The 16,138-nt window shown below is 37.5% G+C and overlaps 1 protein-coding gene across 1 annotated transcript; it reads right to left on the bottom strand.

Annotated features, from left to right (window-relative positions):
• Positions 1-2,109: 2,109 nt before the first annotated feature.
• On the bottom strand, positions 2,110-15,383 carry nfe2l3 (nfe2 like bZIP transcription factor 3). The gene is made up of 8 exons (XM_084130098.1): positions 14,693-15,383; positions 13,540-13,656; positions 11,078-11,161; positions 9,490-10,686; positions 5,343-5,482; positions 5,023-5,191; positions 4,813-4,907; positions 2,110-2,514 (listed from the first exon to the last, which is right to left on the bottom strand). The coding sequence occupies exons 1-8, from the start codon at positions 15,200-15,202 to the stop codon at positions 2,388-2,390; spliced, it is 2,439 nt and encodes an 812-aa protein (XP_083986224.1). The 5' UTR covers positions 15,203-15,383; the 3' UTR covers positions 2,110-2,387.
• Positions 15,384-16,138: the final 755 nt, after the last annotated feature.

Below are 16,138 nucleotides of genomic sequence, written 5' to 3'. Positions count from 1 at the left end.
TCTTACCCTGTCTGGGAAATCCTGTTAAATGGGAAATAACTAATTTGCAGCATTACCTTGACACACTCAGCAGGCCCAGCTTACATCACTGTTTTCTGACTTATATATACTGTTGGAGGAAGGGACACATGGGCAGCCCCATCGAAAATTTACATACAAAAATTGTGTAACTTGAGTTCTCTGTTGTTTTTGACATTCCCCACTCAATAATCTGTTTCCCCAATGTCATTTTTCACAGAAGCATTTTCAGCTCTGCAGGGGTGTTAAAATCGCCTGATTATTGTTAATTGAATGGATCTCCAAAATATAACTAATTATGTTGTTTTATATTGAAAATTCACTCAAAGGTCCAGTAGGGTGGGAAGCTGGACTTTTACCTATCAATACCAAACACTGTGTCATAATGCAGTCCACCACTGTGAGACATCTCAACCACAACACCCAAAAGGATTTTGTACTTGTGACCATAAGGATATACAGATATTGGATTGTTCCCTTGTTACAGAGACACTCCAGACTGTCTGTCAAGGTGTTATATAATATAGGGATTATTCTTTAAGTAGCCAGTATACACACATACATGAGCCAACCAGTGTGCAGTTATTTCTTTTTTTATTATTATTATGACTGTAAAGTGTGTTTTCAGGATGACATTACAAAAACAGGTTCTTGAGAGGAAAAAGCCTCAGAACTCAAAGTCCATCTCTATACCGCTAATCTTTGTCATGAGACCTGCAACCAGCCAAGCAAATGGAAGGCTAATAAATGTCTCTTCTGTGGTCATAATCCTGTTAGTTGGCAGTGAGGTTACAGACGTCAGGCAGCACTTTTCCCTTTTCTTGTTTGTTTCAAGATATCATCACCGATTAAGAGTCAGATACATGGTGCATGAATGCTTTTTCTCAGATTAATAACATATCACAACCCAGATTACAGATAGGCCTATTAATTTTTTAGGCATTTTTCCCTGATGTACTATTTGATGAAGAGTTCACAAATAGAAAGAGGCACCATCTGCATCCCACATCTGATAAAGTGAGAACAACATGAAGTCGTGAACTCTGACCCTGACGGCAAGAAAGCAATGAGGTCAGGAACTGTAATGACATTATTGGTCACATTGCTTTTTCCATGGTTAACAGACCGCCTCTGTGTATTTTTGATACACAGACAGAATACATCTAACAGATTCCAGCTGATGTCTTGAAAAGCAATTTCTGAGTTGTGTGATTGGTGCTCGGAAGTTTTAGGAGAGAAACCTCTGAAAGATTAACGAGGAGAAATTTAATGATTATGACTCTGGGAAATTTATGACTCAACTAAATTGTGCAATTAAAAATTTATAAGTCATTCGTCGCTCTGATTACAAAGTGTGGAATTTTTTTTGATCTACTTCCTAAATTCTCAAATGACTGTGGATGAGAAGTATTTTAGCTCTGAACAGATCACAAAATAGCCTACATAAACAGGAAAGGCAAAACATTTTTTTTTAAAAAGGCAACCTATAATTCTGTTGGAGACTATTCAAATGAAAGTGACACAATGATACAAACTCACACTCAGATTAAATTTTTTGCTAAAAAAAATCCAATACAGAAGAGACTACCCAGAGTGGAAGCAAATGCATTGTGAAATAAGAATGGAAAAACCGCTCTTCCTCATTTTTAATGACCATTTTGTAAGGCGCTCTATTTAAAAGGTACACTATGTAACTTTTGGCACTCTAGCGGTTAAACAAAACTGCATGCAACTTGTGGAAGGACATTGTAGCCGGAGCTACTTCTCTGCGTGTATGTGTATGACGAGTGACGGAGGTACTGGACTACTCAGCATAGTTATATGGTGTACCTTTAAAATCCATTATTACAGCAAAAGAGATATGAACAGCAAAACAGGCACAAGACAGCTGTGGCACTTGTGCTCTGGTCATTTTACATGGTGGAAAACAGCTCACTATAGCACACCCCAAAAAAAGCACTTTGCATAACAGCCAACACCCCCCTCCCCCCTCAAATAACCATGTTTTGAGGCAGATAGTAAAGGCTTTTTAGTCATAAATATCCGACAAAACATCTGCTTTGGATATTCAAGACACATCATGCAAGCAGATTAAAAGCAGGCATATAAACCTTTATTGAACTAAAAAAAAATATTTACACAAACATTTACATAAACGCATCCATTATTCATGTAAACAATAATTAAAAGAAAAACTACTACGATAATGACAACCAAAAGAAACTATGAACATGAACAGAAAGCATGAGATGAGGAGAAAAAAAACAAGCCAATACATTTAAAATTCCTCCACCGTCAGACTATTAACACTTCTGCTAATACTGTACAGGTGGAAGACACTAACGTATGGTTTAATTGGATTTGGGGTGCTACTGCTGCTCATCCTCGGGACAGGAATGCCAAGTTAGTCTTTCCTCATAAAAGGCAATGACTATCTGTGGGCAACGGGTGTTGGCCTCTCGTGCAGGCACCAAGTCCGCCTCATCAGAGTCCTTCCTGTGAACACAAAACAGATCTCTGGTTAGAGTGCTATAATATAAAACAAACCCCGTAACATGACAATTAGAGTAGGAGGTACAGTGTTGAACATAAGCAATTCTATCGTGACTTAGAAAGGCTTTGCTGCCCCCTACAGGCCTTTAGAAGAATCGTAGAGTGATTCATCCAAAAGTGAAAACACTCATCTCCTTATGTTGTTCCAAACCTGTATGACTTCCTTCTGTGGAACACAAAGATGTGATTGGGAGGGAGGGGAATTGTGTTTTTAAAAAGAAAATTAGTGTTCCACAGAAAAAATACAGGTTGGAGCAACTTAAAGATGAGGAAATGTCAAGGTTAGGTCTCATATCCAGTCAATTAGGCCATCCTTAAAAATATTCTTGTTTGCCGCAACCCGACCGACCCTGTCAATTTAGGACCGACCCAATTAATTTTTTTCCCCTTTTAGTCCGACCGACTTGCCGATTGTAAACTTGCGTTAAGACAGACTGATTTTTTTTAACTCTTCAAACAACTAATACAAATGCAATAAAATTATATTAATTATATTTTAGTAAGTACTGTGAATATAAATTGCCCATAGGCCTACATACAAACGTAGGCTACGCTCTCTTTTAAATAAAAACCTGTGGCGTCATCTATGATTATAAGGGCTGTAGGCTATATGCGAAATGAAACCGAAATCGTGACACTCGGATCCACGAACCTGTGTCGCGGTGTGAGGAGGCAGAATCAACTCCAAGAGTTACCCATCCAGATCCAATGCTACCACATCTTTACATTACTATTGGGCAGTTCCAGCATTATGGACGTGACATTTGTAGTCAAAACTTGAAATATAAATTATCAGAAAATGCGTTTAATACTATATTGAAACGTCTGTATACATCTATACTCCCTTAATAAAGGAGTCCAGACGTTAGAAAAATCAGTATACACATGCGTTTTATATTTAATATGAGGGAAATACACTTGCGTTACGGTCTGGACATGACAAAATCTTTAACTTTTAGGCAGTAAAATGTTTTAGTAATTCTATGAATTACACTGCGCAAACCAAAAGTAATATATCCACCAGATGAAAAAGGGTTGGCTCTCCACAGAACATAATACATTCATTTTATTTTTCGTGTTCGCATTTATGAGGAAGAAACAATGTTACGGACTTGAGCGCTCTGAAAGCGGCACTACAAGACTGCTTTAAAACTTTCACAGAGATCTCAAACAGGCATTTAAAACACCAAATATTAAGGATTGGAATATCAAGCTAAATAATATTTGATGATTGATCAAAAATCGTATCTCTCCCCCCACATGCTCACCGGCAAGACGCTCCGACATTAAATTTCTCTGTAGGGTACCGTAGGCTAATAGGCCTATGTGTTGTAGCCCAGTCATTCAATTATTTAGTTTCATATTCATGTTTAAATAAAATATGTTTTTTCAATTTTATGTTGATTATATGAAAAGTGAAAAGCATGAAGATAAGATGATCCTGAAAATATCAGGAGACAAATGGAATGGGCAGACATGATTTTGACCACTTCATTAAGTTTGTTTTTGTAGAAAGCCTTTCTTTAAAGTGAATTTCGTTTTGTATTAATTGTATCTTAATTTTAATCAATGTTGTTTCAACAACCAATTGCCTGGATTTAATAAGTAAATATAGCAGGCAATATAATCAGGACACGGAGGCGCCGGCATCTCTTAAATGAACCGAAACTCAGCGTATAAGCTGCTTGCCTCACAGACCTGAGAAATATATATATAGAAAGCATGAAATGTGTAATTTTAAACAAAACAATTCAAAACGAAAGAAAACAGACTGTTCTCTGCTTCTGTAATCCGTATGAAATGTGTATTTCTCTCTGGCGCGTTCACTGCTGCGAAGATCGCAAGTCAACATCGTCAACATCTTTGACACAGAAAACACTTGTTTATTAATAAACAATTGAAATGTCTCCTTGATATATTTGACATTAATAATCATTACTTTTCCCAGTTCTTTGTGACAGCTATAAATGTATTTTTTAAAATCTCTCTTTTTTTTTTCTCTCGACACCTCTTTAACTTGGCACGAAGTTCTGGAAAACTGTCAGTGAAGTCCCGATATGCAAATTTGTTTAAATTCATACCTACGTAATCACCATGACCAAAATTGTACTTTTTACATTAAATCTTGAAAAAAAAAATATATAGTCCGACCTACCGACCCCCTTTTTTTTTTGGCTGTTACGGCAAACCAAAATTTTTTTTAGGATGGCCTTAAAACAGAAAACTATGTGAGTTTCTTACCACTTCATGAGGAACATGAGCTCCCCACTGCTGTCAGTCGCTCCAATGATCCTCTCTGGCTCAAGGTTTCTTGCAAACCCTCTTGGCTTGTCAGACTGCAGCAAAACATCAGTTTTAGCAATAAGAACCAATGTTAAAATCTATTACACCTGCTAGATAAGAGCCTTCAAGGGAAAAACTAATAAATTGATGACTAACACACAATCATACCATTTCCTTCTTTCTCTTTGCCTTGCTCTCCTCTGTTTCTGGTTCATCAGTGGAGGATTTTCTTTTCACAGCTTCTGGTTTCTCCACCACTCCTTTCTGAGCCTCCAGGTACGCGGAAATCAGTTCAGGACAATCTAAATTTTCTTCAGGCTCCCAGGTATTGTCAGCACTGAAGAAAACATTAACATATCTTGTTACTCTCATCACATGCAGCAGAATTTATTAAGAAAAATCCCAAACAATCATTCCTCTTATTATACCTGCAAGAAATCAAATGAACTTTAAAGAAGGATTAAAAAATATATAAAGTAAATACTCACTCTGTGAAGCCTTTCCACTTGAGGAAAAACTCTACTTTTCCATTGACCACTCGCTGGTCCATCACCTTCTCCACCACAAACTCCTCCACTTCTTGAACGTCTTTCTTTGATTTGCTTCCCTGCTTCTTACCCATGTCGACCTAAAACGTACAAAAGACTCAGAATCAGAAACCTGATTAGCGATTTAAAAATGAAATAAATCTTAAATGATTTAAAGGCATGTTCCTTTAAAAATAGTTGCCTTATTTATGACTTGCACAATAATGCTAAAATGGCTATTGTTTACACATTTACTGAAAGATTATTTCAAGTCCGTTCATAAATTGTCTATGATCTTAATAATCCACCGAAGCCTTTACGATTAACGTTCAAACTAAATAACGTTAGTTATGTTGTATAGGCTAGCAGCTACCTTTTATATGTGCTAACGTTAGTATGCGTGCTAACGTTACCTACGCACGCATGAAAAGGCCAGAGGCACGAGCGCTGTTTAAACTACTTTTTAGGTTTATTTATTATTATTAACACTATTATTTCTAAATAACCGTGCAGTCCGAAATAATGTATGGCTGTTTCACGAAATCGTTGCTTACTAAATATTCGCTAAAACACGCGCTGGTTTTAGATAGCCAGTTAGCTTAATCGCTAACGTTAAGTTAGTTGAAAAATACACAAACAAACCAACAAAAACACTGTAATAAACTATATATATGTGTTATATAACAGTGAAGATGTTACATCCATGCAAACTGAAACAATTAAAGACACTAAAACAGATTTAAGAAAAAACGTATTGCAACAAAATAGGCTGCAGCATTCTAACAGCAAACTACAATGGAGCTGCAGCACGAGATGCATGCGCGCGAAAACTCACCCTCACAATGGAAATGGATCAAGATGTGATTTACAAATCTTTACGCTTCTCGGCCTGCAAATTACTGCAGCGAAAATGTATCGCACTTTAACGAGGCACAAACTTTAAAAACTTTTACTCACTTGGTACACTACAAATCAACAGAAGAGAAATCGACTGAGGCTCGACGAGGACCAGCCCGAATCGTGCGTGAGGACGTAAAGCCACGCCTACGCCCGGTCACGTGTGTCCAATGAGGGTTTTTTCAGAAGGCGGGGCAACCGTGATTTCAAATCAATTAAAATATAATTCAGTACATTGAGAAGTACATTAAATCATTGGATATCAACTTTAAGTTCCACACACTCAGAAAATTAAAAGTAGGCTATAGTCTTAATCTGTTCATTGTTGTAGGCTATCCAGGTTTTACATCCAGAACATGTGAACAGCACACATATTATTTGACGAGAGACTGATTGCAATGATTGAATTCCTTGATTTAAATAACTGAGTGCTAACAGTCTGAAGTATATTTAAAATGTAATCTTGAATCTGCAAAATTGTCACACTTAAAGAGATTCTATATGGAATATCCCATTATATTCTATATCCCATTCCCACCATGGACATTCCTGTGACTATCTTCAAAGAGCAATGATGTCAGTAATAATGCATCTTTTGTTGTTTGTTTGTTTTACTCATTTGGAATACTGCAAATCAATTAATTCATTAACATTAATTATTATTTTTGGAACAGATAAGGGGATAAACACTTTAACTAATGACAACCTGTTGTAGTTTTGTAATCTGACCTAAACAATATATCAAAAATGACCTATAGGCTACTTGACAAAGAGATCATCTTCAGACAGTTTATTAGTACACAAAGTTTGTGTATTGTTTTTTTTACACAATGTTGTTATAATACACATAATTGACACATTTGAAACAAAATATTTAGTCTTGTCTACAAAACTTATGGATTTATATAGGCTTGTGGCCGGTCGCGCGCTACCCCCACCAAATGTAACCATTACAGGAAGAAACTAATCCTAGCAGTAAATTCAGAAGACATTAAAGCAAAATTTAAGGTTACACCATTTTATCGCAACTAAATGTTGAAACACACACTGCCATTGCTTAGTTTCCAGATGTACACCACAATTTTTTTGTTATAAGACACGTTTATAAAGGCTACTTAAATGTCCTAATTTAACTAAGGCCTACCCCTGGCTTAATCTAAGTCCCGGTGAAACCAGGCCACTATTTCCTGGTTTAATGACCCTTAGCTATTGTATCGATTTCTTTGTCTTTAATCACAGTATGTTCTGGCACCCATAAAAAACTAATCCACTAATTAGTGGTATTCAGTTACACATTAAAAACACTGTTGGCATGTATATTGTCACTTGTGAAGGACCTATAGTATGTTATAGAGCCACCTAAAGTCACTATGAAAGAAAAGGTCAAAATAGCAATATGTAAACAAATGACCAGTATTTTGAACATTTTTAAATTAACTTTTTTTTTTTTTTGTCACATTTAATAACTTTTTCCTTTCATCAACACATTCAACATTTCCTCAATATCCTTAATTTATATATAAAAACAATTCAAAACCAGTGCATGATGTTGCAACCACCTTTATATTGATGATTGTGTTTCATGTGTTGCCTGTTGTTTGGTTGTTTGCATTCAGCCCAGAGAGCACGAATTTAGTCTCATTATGCCATGAAACATCAAGAACAACAACATAACTGTGCACTATTTGACACTGCTTCATCAAATGCGGCATTGCATCTAGGATCCATAAAACAAAAATACAATAAAAAGAATAAACTCACCAGTAACTTCATTGTCCTCCTTTATTCATTTTAAAAGATATAAAAGAGACAGATTTTGAATATCCCTGTTTAAAGTTAAAGGTATTCCAACCCCTTACAAACACATACATACAAATAATTGCTCAAAAACACACAAAATAGAAAAACTGAAGAAATGAAAAGAGAGCGAGCGAGAGAGAGAGAGAGAAACTGCTTCTACTCAAACAACAAATCAAACCACTCTGCCAATAAAGGAAATAAACAAGAGGAACATTTGCTTGGGCCCAGAATTCTTTGTATACTAATTCACTAATAGCTGATGTAGTACTTGCCTTTTCCAAATTATAACTGTGCTATGAGGTAGACCAAAACTCGTCAATTGCGTTTTCTTTTAATTCCACTTTTTTTTTTTTTTACTATGACTTCACTTCAGAGATAACCACTTCTATATGTATATTTAATATGTGACAGTGTGCAAAAAATAAAAAGGAAAACCAAGTTGAAAACATAACTGCAATCCAACCTTATAAAGCCTTTATAAAAAGCTATCAGAACGCATTATGATTGTTCTTATTAGGCAAGTGCATAGATGTAAAATGCAAATGTAATTTTACAGTAAAGTAATATACAGGAACAGTTTAAGCAGCGGGATCCTGTTTGTCATGAATAAAATCACATTATTTTAACTGTGTATCGTTTTATTTATTTCATCTGAAAGTTGTATTTTATTTAATGTTTGCAAACAGTTTAAATTGAATTAGGGTCATTGCTGTGGGGTTCTTTGTGTTAAAGGGATAGTTCACCCAAACATTTTAACTCACCCTCATGTCATTCCAAACCTGAATGCTTTGTGAAACACAAAAGAAGAAAGACAATGACAAACAACATTGGACTGACTTTCATTGTACAGACATTTTTCAAAATACTTTCTTTTGTGCTCTGCAGGGGAAAAAAAGAAAAAGAAAAGTAATACAGGTTTGGACCGACATGAGAGTGAGTAAATGACCATTTTCATTCATGGATGAACTATCCCTTTAAGCTCTATCCAGCAAGAAATAGCGAGGCACACTTTTTAACACGGTCCTCCAGTGACCATCTGCAAATATTCTTTACTTAGTAACTTGCCATTTAAATGAACAGTTAAAGAAAAGCAAAATTAAGTTTTTTTTTTTTTTAAATGTGCTCTTTAGAAATACTCTTTATACGAACTCTTATACACAACATCCAGTGTTTTCAGTACATTCTCTCCAGCAAGCGAACAAGGCTGCTCCCAAACGTAAGTGTAGTATTTTTTAAAGTATTCTTTTTGCCCTCCACTTGAGTTACGAATGGCTTTTAGGAACAAAGAAGAGCCAGAAATGCCCCAAAACATCTTGTCTCAAGGATAAAAACTCACCTTTCAGAAAACAAAAATATTTGTATGTAAACACAAACACGCATGCACACACACACTCTCAAAAAAAGTTTCTTAGGGCTTCTTGACCTTCTTTCTCTTCACTGTCTTGCTACCAGTCATTGTCCTTGACGTTGTGTTTGTGCGGGGCTGAACCATCACCCGTCCGTTAGCACTGCAGTGCAGCGTGTAGTTCTCAGGGTTCAGAGGATGTCCATATTCATCCCGGATGTGGCTCAACACAGTCCTCGAAAGCGCCTCGAAATGTTCAGCAGCAGCAGAAAGTGCCTTGGCTGTGTGGGCTCTCTGGCGCAGGAGAGCATCCCGCTGCACCGCAAGGCCCTCAACCTCACCCTGCAGACCCAGGATCGCATCCAGCTTCCTCTTGCGGCAATTCTGAGCGGCAAGCTTGTTTTTACCTCTTCTGCGCACGTCACGCAGGAGCGTAACTTCTGATCCTGAAAGATTCTGCCTGTCCAGCAGCTCCAGGAAGTTTTCTACAGGCATGTTGACAATCTGAAAAGCTGAAAATTGAAGACCCAACGCCTGTACCCGACGCTCGTCGCGACTTATCTCTTCAGGTTCAGACTCGTCTTCGCTCATCACTTCCTGTTTGATAGTTGTGATCCAGCTAGGCGATGTGGAATTTTGAGCCTGTGGAGCTGAGTAGGTATGATCATGCCAGATGTTGTCATGAAGGTTCACAGGCGACCAATCACGATAAGCAGCTGCACAAGCACCGCCTTTTGAAGAAAGAGACTCCACTTCACTGCTATAGCCCGTCGCTCCACCCTCATCCTCGCAAAATGAATCGGACGAAGTAGATGGGGATGCGGCGCTCCTAGAACTGCTCTCCAAAGACAGGCCAGAGTCTGAATCCTCCAGCCATGGAGTGTCCATCTCACTTTGCATGCCATCCAGCATCTGAGGGTCGATCGTACCAAGATTACCCAGATCCAACATGTTGATGTGCTCAAAAACAGCCTCATCTAGAAAGCCTCCCATCTGCGTAGGGGAGGTTTCATTACGAGAGCTGTTCCCAGACAAACAGAAGAGCGATGAAGGAATTGCCCCCGCTGAGGTCTGAGGTGGGACTGAGTGAGAAGAGTTTGTGGATTCCAGACGGAAGAGGGGTGCTCTGGAAGATGCCGGCCTGCAGTTAGCTGAATCTCCCCTGGTTACCATGGCATCTTGAAGGCTTACATCATAGCTGATGGGATTAGGAAGGTCGGCTTCTAAATCTGACATGCGCTGGGGGACCATAGAGTCAAAATCCTGTAGATGGAAGAGGAAAATATTGTCAATGTAAACATTTTCAAAATTCTTAGTCAATGCAAATGTGCACAACAAACAAGAAAAATAGTCTAGCATTTATATAGCCCATAGTTGGAAATTTTTTTTTATTTGGTTTGGTATTGTTAGCTATTTTTTGTTAGGAGTATTGTTCAGTGTCTACTGACAGCATTGGTTGCATAATGGCCATTTCCAATTAAAATAATTAAAAAATTAAGCTTACAGTAACTGTAACACACCTAGAAGTAAATGAGATAAGTCATACTTTCAGTGGCAATCATTCTACCATAACTGATGTCGACATATTGACTGAATCTATCTGAACCAGAACATTCCTTTAATCTTGAATGGAGGACAGAGCGTCCACACTTACATCAAATTCAGAGAGGAAGTCCTGCCACTGGGGAGGAAGCTCAAGCCCAGAAAGAGGTGGAGGAAGGGTACTACCCAGCAAATCCTGGAAAGAGAAGCAGCAAAAAAAAACATTTCAAATCTCACACCAGCAACAGTTAATATGGAGTTGAATGACCAGAAACATAACTAACATAACCAAAACGTAACTTCTCTCATTCATTGATTCATTTAGTTGGTAAAATATTAACTAAATTACTGTTATGTAACATTATACAATCATTTCTTAAAGGTACACTAAAATGGAAGCTCGTTTCCACCACCACCACCAAAAAAAATCTGTTTTTTTCTCAGAATTGCGTGATGAACTCGCAATTCCCCCTTCACCAAGAGTTCGATTGACAGGTGATCTGACCAATCATAGTCCGCCATCCGTCGGATCCGCCATTTTGTCCGACAAAGCAGTCAGGAGAGTCAAGTATATCCCATCATGCATTATGTGCCCCGAAATAGTGAGATGTCAAGGAAAACATTCCATTGTAACTTAAAATAATTAGATATTACAAATAATTTGGAAGTAAAACAAAGTGTTGCACATTGTATTGGTGCAAAGTAGGGAATGCGAATTTTGTACAACATTTCCAACTGCTTTTTATCATTTAATTAGAAGCACCACAATTTTAAAATTGTGTCTTCTGTTAGTTACATAGCGAATATTGACAATGCAAAGTAATGAAAATGAAAAAGCTCTGTAAACACTTGCATTTTTTGCAACACTATAAGAAAACACTTTATTTTTGTAAACACATTAGTAGATTGACATCAGGTGACTTGAACTTGAAAAACAGTGTGTACTGACGTCTTTCCGTAGATTAAACAACATTCCTTCTGATGTTCATTCATGTTTATTAGGAGGAAGAGATGATCGGTTCATGAGCAGCTTGAACTGAGGTGCTACAGCGATCTGTCACGACACATTAAAGAGTCACAAAACGGAAACCAAAAGTAACCTGCTCTGTCTTGTCTGTCAGCGTGTTGCCAATTTCCTCTCTGCTCCACGATGCATTTTTCACTGCGTGAGAACATGATGTGTGGCTTGTCTGATATAGCAACAGTAATTAAGAGGACGGGTCTTTGCGAACGGTCAATTGCAAGCTATAAAGTCAGATATAAACTCGCAATTCTGAGAATTTTTTTCAGATCAGACTTTATAACTCACTATTGCAAGATTATGTCTAACAATTCTGAGAAAAGAAGTCAGAATTGCAAGATATAAACTGTGCGATATGTAAACGCACAATTGTGAGGAAAAGACAGAATTGTGAGATAAAAAGTCACAATTATCTTCTAAATTGTTGTATTCTGTGGCGGAAACAAGCTTCCATAACTTTTGGCCCTTTAGTGGTTATAACTACACGCTATATTCACAGCAATTCGTAATGCAATTATAATTATGTCATTACTTTTTATCGTAATAATCAGCACAATATGTTACAAGTACACTTTTTTTTAAATGAAAAGAACCATAAAATAATGTTTATTTGTGTATATTACTAAATTTCTTATTAACAGTTTAGACAGCTCATGTTAGCTACAAGTTATCGCAAGAACAGATTTAGATCAGGCATACTACAGCCGCCATTTTGAAATCGAAAGCGAGGCTCCGGTGGGAAAAACCCCGGAAGTAAAGATAAACAACAATGCCTTTGGACTACCAACCTGAAGCTGCTGCCACGATTTACACTTTTGGATGTTAATATCCAATATAGGATATGTATATAGTTCATTCCTGCTTCTTTTTTTACTTTCTAAATTATATTAAAAAAAAATATTTTATTCATAAATGAATTTCACTGTATATAGTCTTAAGTATGAAAGAAATGTATGTACAGTTTTAGAATTGACACAATATCATTAAACACAACAATATGCCATCGCATTCACGACTCTCCTGTGATTAAAGGCGTCACTTACGGTTTTCTTCCCACCGGAGCCTCGCTTTCGATTTCAAAATAACGGCTGCGTGAAATCAGCGTATAGGACTCATTTGTTCACCACACCGACAGACAATCCTCTGTTTTGCATTTGTTTTTAACGGGTGATTCCTCTGAGGTTCGAGACTTAGCTGCTCCATGTCAACCTTTCTCGCTCGTTGTGACAACTAACCCATGCCACTCCCACACCATATATGCTTCAAAGTAGCCTGAGCAACTTTTCTCTATTTACAGATATGAGGAGAAAAGCACAGATGTGTGACTTATGAAAACCATCCCGTCGGATCTAAAATATAAACTTATAATAGGTTTACCATAGTGAATCAGGGTAAGACAAAAACATGTTTTGGAAGAAGGATTGATAATGTATTGACTCATTATTTGAATTGTATTCATTTTGAAACAAAAAAAGTTACAAAGTAGTTTTACATTGAACCTTATAAACACACCCTTTCCTGAAAGACAGGTAGTAAAGTTAGTGTTTGTTTACCTCCTGCTCTAATGCTGAGCTTTGAGTCAGCTGGTTCAGTGAAGCAGGGCTGGTTTCCTCCTGCCCACTCTCGTCTTTCTCGTCCTCCTCCTCATTCTCTTGCTTCAGTAAAGTTTCCTGGAAAGAAAAAAATTGTGTTGTCAAAATAAAGGCTTAAAATGTTTTTCTTTAAAAAAATGTTGACAGTTAAACAGTTAATTCAAGAGTACTTCCAAGAGATTAAAGAAATACTCCATAAACTATGGTGCACCTGTTTAGGACAAATGTATTTCTCTGCTACTCATTCAATAGATTCATTTTATTCAAAGAACTTTATGAATTTTACTTGCACCTGTGGTAGTTATTTAAAAGGAAGAAATATTTGCATAACATGCACGGTTTAAACAGTGCTCTAGGGAGAATGCGTTAATTAACGGATTTCAGAAACTAGGTTGAAGCTGTCAAGACATGATCAAGTAACAACGAACATTATAGAAAGAGCAGGTTTGGGCTGGACCAAATGGCAATTTACCACTTCTCTCAGAATACTCTATTATAAAACAAACAATTTATCCATTAAAAAAAATGAAAATTTCGTTAAGTATTTATTTTATAATACTGTAACGTACTTTGACAAAAAAGTTTTTTACATACTTGACGTTTAAACCTATGGTTTGAATGTGACGTTTGCCTGACGCACATGTACATCTAGTTACCATGGTAACTGACATTTAAACTAACAAGTTAACAAATAAATCGTAAACACGACTTTATTTCCTCACAAAAACTTGCAGTAAATTTGCTGATGAAAAAATACGTAAATACACACAATCATAGCATAAAGATCAGTACAGATCAATTCAAACAAGTCGATCAAATTTGACCATATATTTAACAACATTTAATATGTAACATTAAACTGGTTTAACGTTACTTTGCTTATGGATAGGATAACGTTAGGTCACTTATTGTTTCGCTTTCGCCTAACGTTAGATGCTCACGAGTGCAAAAACACCACTTGCCATGAAGCTAACAGGCTAACTTAACTCAGCCAAATACAAACAAATAAATACTTAGAGCTGTTCACATGCTGCTCCTGTGTGCCCCGTGAGGAGAAAATAACATAATATAACTGTTAAGTATGGAAAGGGTTTATACAACACTGCATTGTTACCTCTTTGGAAAGTTCGCCAGCTGCACAGCAAGGCCTTGAAACGGTGCAGTCCTGAGATACTGACCGTCCGATGCCCTCTCCGGTCCTGTGATCAGACTCTTCCCGGTGATTTTCGGTATTTACGTCCTCGTCATCAGGATCCCCTGACAGGTCGTGTGGTTCACTGACATCGGAACCCTCATCAGGCACCAGGTGCACCAACCATGCGCTGACACGCGTGGGGAAGCGGGCCGGGGACCCGAGCGCACGCACTTCATTCAGCAGCCTGCGGCTGGTGAAAAAATAGTCCAGCTCGGGACATTTTGGATGCACTTGATGGCCCGCCGCGGTGTCCCGATAGTGGTGAAAAGGGGTCTGTATAAAAGCCGAGCTCGGCCCTCCGTCCGTTTCTATCAACGGCGAAAAGTAGCCGCTAAAATAAGTGTCGACATCCACGCGAACACCTATCAAACTAAGCAGAATCGTAAACTGAATGAGTCCCTCGGTGAAATATTTCTTCATATGATGCATGTTTCAAAACAAATATTTCAACCTCGGGAGGCCTGAACGAGAACAAAGATCGCCCGTTTGCAGTTAAACAAAGACAAAATCCCAAACAAAAGAGCACGCGTTGACTACTCTCTGTGTCAGACAAAGAGCAGCCCCGACCGGCGAAACTGTTCGCTGCACTTACACACTACCGGCTTTTCATAATTTCCGGGCCTATAACATCCTAATGCGGAGATAGTGCCTTCCTCTAATGTATCAAAACACAAGGAGTCATTATCATCTAATCTATTCAGTAGCGAACGACAAAAATAAAACTTTTTATCTTATTAAAAGAACAATAAAAGTCCCCGGCTATCCTGAATCAAGCCTCTCATCCGAAGAGGGGAAAAACTGCTCAAATTTGCATAATTCATCAAATCCCACTCACATGCGGCGGAATTACCATCGCAACAAGCTGTGATTGGGCCATTTCTGTTGTCGTTCATTTAAAGAGCCAATCACAAGCAAACATGCTTTTGTCGCTTCCTAACCATAGAAAGTATATAAACGTTCCTAACCTATTCCGCTCTTGGATAAAAAAGTCAACTGGGTAGTTTTATCCATTATTTTTATATATATTATATTATACAAAATATATATTATATTATACAAAACTAGTGTTTTACGTAGATGTCAAAACATAGCCTACTGCTACTCCCTCTTCTGTTTGACCTGCTAAACCGGTGTACTCTTCAAATACTTTCAACGGTAGATGTCATTGCTGAGTTACATGTAACTGTCCATGAATCACAGAAACGAGGGGGAAAGATTACCACACTTATAGGGCGTGACAGTCTGTCTATCTATCTATCTATCTATCTATCTATCTATCTATCTATCTATCTATCTATCTATCTATCTATCTACACAGACAGTACAATGCAAACACCCAACAAAAATGTTGATAAAAACAAACAT

This window comes from Abramis brama, assembly GCF_963993115.1.
Source record: "Abramis brama genome assembly, chromosome: 12".
Lineage (NCBI taxonomy): Eukaryota > Metazoa > Chordata > Actinopteri > Cypriniformes > Leuciscidae > Abramis > Abramis brama.
This window is presented reverse-complemented; position numbering and strand designations above follow the sequence as displayed.

What these genes read in the sequence shown, in the direction of transcription:
- nfe2l3 (XM_084130098.1), bottom strand. Translation starts at nt 15,202, where the DNA reads ATGCATCATATGAAGAAATATTTCACCGAGGGACTCATTCAGTTTACG. An exon ending in AAGTGGAAAGGCTTCACAGA is followed by an intron (nt 5,192 to 5,342) that starts GTGAGTATTTAC and finishes TGTTTTCTTCAG; the next exon opens with TGCTGACAATACCTGGGAGC. An exon ending in CTCATGTTCCTCATGAAGTG is followed by an intron (nt 2,515 to 4,812) that starts GTAAGAAACTCA and finishes TTGTGTTCACAG; the next exon opens with GAAGGACTCTGATGAGGCGG.